This window comes from Saccostrea echinata, unplaced genomic scaffold, assembly GCF_033153115.1.
Source record: "Saccostrea echinata isolate AGI-Se365-2 ecotype Australia unplaced genomic scaffold, CSIRO_AGI_Sech_v1 ptg000033l, whole genome shotgun sequence".
Lineage (NCBI taxonomy): Eukaryota > Metazoa > Mollusca > Bivalvia > Ostreida > Ostreidae > Saccostrea > Saccostrea echinata.
Window position 1 is genome coordinate 21941958 of NW_026889782.1, and position 9230 is coordinate 21951187.

The 9230-nt window shown below is 32.3% G+C and overlaps 1 protein-coding gene across 1 annotated transcript; it reads right to left on the reverse strand.

Annotated features, from left to right (window-relative positions):
* Window positions 1–791: 791 nt before the first annotated feature.
* On the reverse strand, window positions 792–7218 carry LOC133198268 (serine protease inhibitor dipetalogastin-like). The gene is made up of 5 exons (XM_061334387.1): window positions 7141–7218; window positions 6680–6761; window positions 5535–5666; window positions 1127–1265; window positions 792–836 (listed from the first exon to the last, which is right to left on the reverse strand). Exons 1-5 carry the CDS (start codon window positions 7199–7201, stop codon window positions 792–794), a joined length of 459 nt encoding a protein of 152 aa, XP_061190371.1. The 5' UTR covers window positions 7202–7218.
* Window positions 7219–9230: the final 2012 nt, after the last annotated feature.

The window sequence follows — 9230 nt, forward strand, 5'->3', positions numbered from 1 at the left end:
AAATAATTTATTCCACGGGTGGGTTCAGTAAAGGTCATACATGTAAATAGCTCTCGCTTGCTATAGGAAAAACATTGAACTTTTCATGCATTGTTAATATTCTAAGTACAAGCTAATCGTGTACAAGTTTCCTACTTTCACACAAGTTTTATAAATGTATAATGCGTTTGGGTCATAATGCGTTTGTTATTCGCACAAGTTTGTACAACGTTAGACTGACAATAAACAAAAACTTTGAAATGAATGACCATTCTCGATTTAAATACTGTAGAAAATCACGAATGTCGGCTGACCCCTACCACATTGTATGGCTTTGCTCTTTGTATATTCATGGAGTTCACCGATAAAATTTGTTGAATCTTATGGTTTACATATCAATAAATGATCTGAGATGAAAAATATGCTTAATTTGATTCTTCATTTTATCACATTTTACCGGGGTCCATAAGTGCACTGGTTCTTTCAAAATATTTTTTAAGGGCAAGAAAAGGCCAAAACCGTATCTACTTTCCTTCAATCTCTGACCCGATAGAAGTAATGCTATGTGATGGTTTCATATTTTGCAATTTGACTGAACCAAGAAGAAAATCACAAATATTGATAACACGATATCCGTTATCGTTAACACGTCATTAGTTCTAGGAATTTAAATTTTTTTTAATCATTTATTTGTAGTTTTCACTAGATTTATTTTATTTTATTCAAAGAAAGTTTAACATTGATTTACATCAATGAATATGCTTAAATAATTAATGAACAAAAATATTCAAGGTACAATTTATCAAGTATAGTCAGGTTACCATGGACAACGTCCTCGCCAATAGAAAAAGATTCCACTGAATGAGAAAGAATAAATCACTGATCAACTCAAAATAATTTCAGAAATGTTGACTATTTTATCTATAAAACCCGCACAAATTATGTCTTTTGATTAATCAAGCGGTTTTCTGGATGTTATGAATATGTTCTGTTCATTCTATGTGTTCTTGGGTTTGAAAACAGTTTGTTACCTTCATGTTGTGATTTGTATAACTTATTAAATCGATTTATGGTTAGGTTAAAAATCGTGCAAAAAGGTTATCGATATGTAGGAGTAATATGCTAAGGAAATCCCGGATTATCCTACCTGCACCGTGCGTACATAACTGTTGCTGTATGTTCTACCATTGAATCCGCACACTGGGTCATACATGTAGATAAAGCCACAGGCACAATTCCCTGTGGTTCTACAAGGGCACTCACCCCGACACCGCACGGCAACACCTCTACAGAAATTTTGAAATTCCAAAAGGGTCGTACATGTAGACAACTGTCTTTTTGTCAATTGAATGAATTTAGGTGCATGTGTGTATATATTCTATATTCCAAAAGATTTATTTTATATATACTAGTCAAAATAAGTGGTTTTGATTATTTCATCTCATGTTTTATGTTAAAACCACCGAATTAAGAGATCTTGAAAGCTGTACATGGTTAAGAATAAAAATGTTCAAATAGTATATAAAGTTTCCAATGATTTTATTTTTCTTTATGAAAGAATTCTAAGATAAATAAAATTAAAAATGTGATTAAGCATAAGTGACTTGAATCATTTCATATTCTTAATCATTAGATGGTGTGAGGAAATATCAAGTCCAAAAGCATGAAATATCTTTAAGTTTTGAAGACCTTTTCCTCAAATATATCTGCTTTTGTGAGTCTTTGTAATTTACCATAAATATTTATAATTTTTGTTATCTGGCTATTTCTAACATTATGTCTAAACTATTTTTAAAATATTTTCAAAAAATAAGGTCTAAACAACTGTGATATAAGCAATCCAAGTTATTTTCAAAAGAATAATATAGGAAACATCATTATCCGATAGCTACCAAAAATCCCTGGTAAGTTACTTCAATTTTTTGCGAGGTTTGTTAAAGTAGAAATACTTCAATGACAAATTATTGGAGAAAATTATATATTATTTTATATATTATACTATAAAACGCTTAAAATAACTCGCAACGTGGGTAAAAGTGCAAAGTGCATTTTGGCATGATTTCTCGTCTGCCTTGCGATGTCTAGGTTTGGAAAGGTAAACCCAAGTGACTTTAAAGAAAGTTATTTTGTGTCCGCAAAAACGAAATATGCAACCAATTTTTCCATCAGAATATTTACTGACTTCTGTATACTGGGGGTTTGGGGGGGGGGACTGATATAATGAATTACAAACTGATCTTTGTGAATGCCTACAGGATTTTTACAGTAATGTAAGAACAAAAACGGGGGAACTTTACAAAATGAACTCTTTGTTAAATATACCTCAGGAGATTTGCAGGTACATGAAAGAAAACTGTTACACCATCGATATTATCAGTAACCCGGGTTTTGGCCCTGCGAACAGTTGTTTATCGTCACTTTTGAGAAAAACCAGAGCAGAGGACGAGGGAAGTGTTAGCCAACATCCTGCTAAATTGGTAAAAGATCTGAGGAGACTTTATTGGCATAAGCTAGTTTTCGACCCTTCTCTCAGTTGATTCAAGAGCATGCTCTACGTATGTACAATTTCTAAAACGAGGTACATTATTGACAAACAAGTTGATCAAACAAGAATATCAGCAGTCTCGTTTAAATTCGTAAGTTCTATTGTCGATACAATGACCTTGTCAGCAAAAACAATTTATCATTGAGTCAAATGCTGACTGACGTTTTTCATACTAATAGTTATAGCATTATTCACACACTGAATTGTCGACGGATTTTCCCGTTATTTCCCTATCATGACAAGTAGCACACGGCGGGTGTGACCGGTCGGCAGGGGATGCTCACTCCTCTATGGCACCTGATTCTACCTCTGATGTTTTGGAGGTCCGTGTTTGCTCTGCTCCTATTTTGTATTGTTTATGGACTTCTGAGCTTGAATACTGTTCGTTATCTCCATATATTTCATTCGACACCCCAAAGACTCCTGAATGAGGTTAAATTTTGATATAGTTATATATTTCCTTAGACGAAGAATAGAAAACCTTCAAATTTTGAAGGTGCAGGATTTTGAAATCCTATGGGAAAATTGAGAACGCTTTGTGAGAAAACTGACTTCTAAAATTTCTAAGAATCACCAAGGAATAACAAATGAAAGGGAGAGTTCAGGAGCACGAATGTATGAAATAAAAAATTCCCCTCTCTGTCCCGTCAAGTTATTAGAGAAATACGTGTCAAAAAGACACTTGGGAAGTGATCCACTCTTTCTTCATCTAAAAAACAGTTTCTGTGATGAGGACATGGTTTGGTACAGAATGAACCATTGGGTTTGAACCAGTTGAAAAAAGTCATGAAAAATTTGTCTAAGAATGCCGGATTAACAAATGAATACACAAATCACTGCATTCGGTCAACCACAATTACACTGTTGAACCACTGTGGATTTGAATAAGTGGCCACCGAAATGAAGCATCACTTGCTAGCTATTGCTATGATACCTCTGATTACTCATTTTAGTATGTACTAATGATGTATTTATTAGTTTTACAGACAATGTTATATATAGATTTTGCAACCATGCATTTATGCATATACCTATTTATTTTTCAGATCAGCAGAAAAAGCTACGTCAGATGCTATCAGTGTTTGTGTTGGACATAAAGCAGGCCCTAGTAAAAAAAAATCCCGTCAGACATGCAAGTTTGTTTTTATTCAGAGGGAGGGGTAGCAATGATTATTGCAACCAAGTTACATTTTGCATGTAAACACATATGTTTTTGTAAAGGTAATATTATATTACATGGATTAAATAATTAAGTGCTGTTTCTGTTTTTTTAGGGAAAGCTATTAAAGCTGCAATTGAAAACACGTGTACAGTGAGAGGTTTGTAAACCTTATTTCACAAGATCTTTTGTTTAGCTCTAATTTAAAGATACATATAAATATCTATGCAAGCAATGAATGAAAGTGATAATTAATTACATGTACTATTTATTTTCTGTTTTACCAGATACTGAAATGACTGGTAATGATGATGCAGGACCCCTGAAGTGTGCCATAGATATGGAATAGAGTCCTCAGCAGACTGTCAAACCTATTTTTCAGTTTTCCGGATGCAATGTAACAATTCAGAATTACTATCATTAACATTTAAACAATATGTGATGCTTCAGTTGTATACAGTTTTGTTTAAACTGCGTTACTGTGTCACTATGTTTGTTTGTTTTGTTTGTTTGTTGTTTAACGTCCCTCTCGAGAATTTTTCACTCATATGGAGACGCCACCACTTGCCGGTGGAGAGCTGCAAATCTTGTCCTATGCTCGGCACTTACGGCCATTGAGCAGTGAGGGGTCTTTTTCGTGCCAACACCTACTGCGACACGGGACCTCGGTTTATACGGTCTCATCCGAAGGACCGGTCTCCACGTCCCACAGTAGGATTCGAACCCGCGACGTAAGGATCAACTCCTTACCTCGCGACTCTAGAGCAGACGCTCTAACCACTGCGCCACGCAGGCGACGTGTCACTATGTAAAGTTAAATTTATGAAAATAAAATGTTTAAAATGCACTGTATGTCACATTATTCAAAGACAGTCAGCATAATAATAACAATAAAGTTATTATTTGGATGTACTATGCCGAAATAGTAGTCCGGGATTGACACATAGTGTCAAATCCTGACTACCATTTTGACATTGTACATCCAAATAATAACACTATTATATAGAAAGAAAATAACACTTTGAATGAGTAATTGTGAGGCTTTTTTTCTGTTTAAACTAAGAAATGTCCAAATTATTCACTGCACATTTCAAGAGCTGTTCACCTTTTTGTCATATATTTCCTGATTTATTACATTCATATAATTAAATCGTTTTAAGCAAATTTCAAAATAATTTAAAACTAACAAATTTTTAGGACCAAAAAAAAAAAGCCAAAACCGTATCTACTTCCCTTCAATCTCCGCCTCGATAGAAGTAATGCAATGTGATGGCATTCAGAATTTGCAATTTGACTGACATCCCCCCCCCCTAAAAAAAGGAAAAAAACCCACTTATATTGATAACACGATATCAGTTATCGGATTATTTTAATCAGTCAGGCAAATGCAGTTTTTACTAGGTTCATTTTATTTCTTACCAAGAAAGTGAAAGTTTAACGTTGATATACATCAATGAATATACTTGAATAATTAATGAACAAAAATTGTTATTTAGCAAGTATAGTCAGGTTACCATGGACAACGTCCTCGCCAATAAAAAAATACTCCACTGAAAAAGAAAGAATTATTCACTGATCAACTCAAATAATTGCAAACATGTTGACTATTTTATCTATAAAACCAGCACAAATTGTGTACAAAAATGCACGTCTTTTGTTTAGTCAAGCGGTTTTCCGGATGCTGTGAATTTTATTTATTCTATATGTGTTTTGGGGTTGGAAAACTTTTTGTTACATACATGTTGTGATTTGTGAAACCTATTAAATCGATTTATGGCTAAGTTTAGAAAATCGAACAAAAGGATTACCGTTATGTAGGAGTAATATTGTAAAGTCATTGATAAATCTTACCTGCACCGCGCGACACAACTGTTGCTGTAAGTTCTACCATTGAATCCGCACACTGGGTCATAGATAAAGCCACAGGCACAATTTCCTGTGGTTCTACAAGGGCACTCACCCCGACACTGCACGGCAACACCTCTAGAGAAATTTTGAAATTTCAAAAAGTTCATAGACAACTGTCTTTTTGTCAATTGAATGGTGTTAGGTACATTGTGTATATATTCTATATACAAAAACATGTATTATATATCAAGTATATATCCTAGTCAAAATAATTGGTTTGATTATTTAAACTTACGTTTTATGTTTAAACCACCAATTTAAAAGATCGCTAAAGTTGTACATGGCCAAAGATAAAAATGTTCAAATTGTGTAAAATGTCTGAAATGATTTTATTTTTTATAAAGGAATTCTAGGATAAAAAAAAATTTAAACATGTTGTAACAAAAACGACTTGCATCATTTCATGTTATTAATTATAAGATGGAGTAAGGACATACCAAGTCCAAAAAGCACGAAAGGTCTTTAATACGCCCGAAAAATCGATGTCAGTCATCCAAATACATCAGCGTGTATATTAAGAGAATATATTTCTGGATCATAAAAGACGACCAAAATAATAAAATCAACAGAATCAACAGGGGGTTCTTGTAATATTTCAAGTTCACTGTTTTTACAAGTGACATATACGGTTTTCAAATGCGGTGTGTACAATTTTGGAGACGCTGCAAGAAGTGGAAAACAACAGTTATATGATGTAGATACAAAATCCCGTATTCATGACTACATGTATTATGAATTCTCGGAAGAACGCAAAAAAAAAAGAAGTATGTCACCCTGTTTTTTTTTTTTATTCATTGTTATATATCCTAAATGGGGAACATTATATCAATAACTTATTTTAAAAAAAAATAACGAACAATTTTAATAGTTTTTCTTCAAAGCCAAAAGTCATACGAACTTTCAAGAGTGAATGCAATAAAACACGCTCAGAGTGAATCGCTCGGGCAGGATAAATTGCTTCTTTTCATAAAAAATACATAATTTTTTATACACCTTCTTCTTAATTCATGATTTCACTGTATTAATGCCCGTTTTAAATATTTCTATTAATAATAAAGCACAAAGGTTGGTAGACCAGCGTTACTTACGCACATCCTGCACAGGCTGAGTTAGAATACGTCCTGCCGTTAATCCCACAAACAGGATCGAAGACTTGTATGCAAGCACAATCTAAATAAAACATATCAGAAAAAACGTCATCACTTCCTAAGAATCTCATCCACTATCATTTTTTTAATAAGAGAAGAAAACTAACTTTGTAAAGAACGACAATACTTTTTATTGTGGAAAATTTTCCTCTTCTAAAAGATAACGAGGAAGTATTAAATTGAAATAATTGATGTTACTTATATGTGCACAAAACATAAAACAGCTTAAACAGTTATTATACTTGAAGCTAAAATTATTTCCTTATATCCGTTATTTTTTTGTATATGAAATTATAAAACAGTTCGTTCCTTTTGTAGTACTTTGCATAGTGATAACTTCAATATAGGGAGAAATAACTGTGTTCGATTTTCTAGCGTTTTATTGAATTTTCATTCCTTACTGTTCGTCTGAGAATGCACCATCGTCGAAGCCACCAAAAGTAAAAAGAAATAAAGTCCCATGTTCTGTTTGTTCAAAAAATTCTACAAAAATAATACCAAACATAGACATGTACATGTATGTAGCCAAATTATACTGCTACTTGTAGCTTGGATATTGAATGTCTTTTGTGTTTAATATTCTTTTACTTTCTTCTATATTTTTTTAATCGTATGAACATTGCATGGATTATACTTTATAAAATTTAAAACAAAACCTGTTGCTTTATAATTATCACGATGAAGGGATCCTTTTTAAGAATAAATCTGTATTTTGATAATTATACATTACAATGGAAAAACTTGCTGAGGTAATCTATATTTAGGCCAATTAAATCAACCATTCTTTCTTACCTTATTTTTGGGAACGATTGCAGTCTTTGAATACTCCCAAAACACAAGGACAAATAAATTTATACTCCTGAACGGTATTGTTTGAACAGAATGAAATAAGCCAGACATCCCTATGCATTATGTTAAAATTGCTCTTTGCAAGCTTATTTTGTGTTATTACAAGGAAATTGTTTCTTATAATTATCATCGAACTAGATATCAGTATGTATTCTTTCAGAACTCTACAGACAAACAGGTGTTTTGCAGGTTTTAGCAAATGCACTGATCTAGTTGACCTAATTACCTTTATCTTGTTACAAGCTATGGGTCTGCTAACGTTGAAAAGTTCTTCTTAGACTAAAGCCTTTTTTTAAATATGCAACATGTCATAAGAGGATATATCATGGTCTATCTATATTGTATTAAAAAATGCTTTTAATTATCGTATGCTGCCCCTAAACCCTTCGAAAATATATACAGACTCGCAAAAATTTAAATTCTAACAGATATTTTTGATTAGTTAGTTCGACATTTTTACATAAGTATACTTTTTGACATATATTGAAATTGTGAGACTTGAGGTTTTGTTAAACTATTACATCTTCACCACTTCTATACAATCACTCACCCTCACCCTGTTTTATCTGGTATCCAAATAAATTGATTGGTCCGTTAAGGCGTATATGAGAACCTACCGTGGCATTTAATGTCATTTTGCCTTTATAAATTAACACGACTAAACCATTCCCTGTTCGAATAAATTTTTAATACAAGCGTAGAATTCCTCAAGGAATTAAAAAAAAAATACAGAAACAGCAAAAACAAAAATATGAAACTAACAAACAAACAAAAAAAAAAAAAAAGAAAAAGAGAACAAAGGTATGATCAATATTCTCTGCTCTTTTCTTCTTTAAAAAAACATTGATTAGTCTTAGAGGGCTGTGGAATAGAATTCTTGTTATTACAAATAAATTGCAGATGTTGACAAAACGAACCACGCAAAATGCATGTTCCTTAATAAAAACTGTATCTGACAATCTCCAGATAGATTTATTGTAATCAATCATGCGACCAACAGTGTATTAGCTAATGTAAAGGCAAGAAGTTAATATGGGCAGAAAACTGATTCTGTCAGCAATTTTTGTGGTAGCTTTGCTTTTTTCATATGCTTTTATCGGAACTTTGGTAAGTTGATTTTTTTTCAATTTTATTAAGTCATGGTTACGAAAAAGTTTCACTAAAATCTGCAAACACACAAAAGCCTTGTAAATCACTCAGACACTTTTTACACTGATATGACCTTATCTTTCGTAAAATGTATATTTTTTTATTCTTCATTCTTTTAGTAAGAGTACGAAGTGTATGCTTTACAAACAAATTAGGTCATAAATGCAAAACGTTTTAAAGGTTATAATGATTATTTTTATGATTTTGATGATTTTATTATCCACAAACCTTACCGACTAGCTTCAAATCCTCCAATTATAATTATTTTTTGCTTTATATCACTTTAATATATATAACACACTCATTAATTTACTACTTGCAATTTAGAATGACATTATTTTAATTTATTTTACATGATACAATGGTAGCTTTTCCAGTCAATATTACAGTGAAACTTACTTATTTTATTGTTTTATAATTTATACTTATGTACATTGTAACATTGTAGAGATCAACGTGAAAATTATTTCACAGACAACATATGATGCATTGC

Excerpts from the sequence above, each read along its gene's own strand:
- LOC133198268 (XM_061334387.1), bottom strand. The coding sequence starts at position 7,201 with ATGGGACTTTATTTCTTTTTACTTTTGGTGGCTTCGACGATGGTGCAT. Across the intron at positions 5,667-6,679 it reads TCAGCCTGTGCAGGATGTGC|AGGTGTTGCCGTGCAGTGTC; the intron begins GTAAGTAACGCT and ends AAATTTCTCTAG. Across the intron at positions 837-1,126 it reads GTTATGTACGCACGGTGCAG|TGGAATCTTTTTCTATTGGC; the intron begins GTAGGATAATCC and ends TTTCTCATTCAG.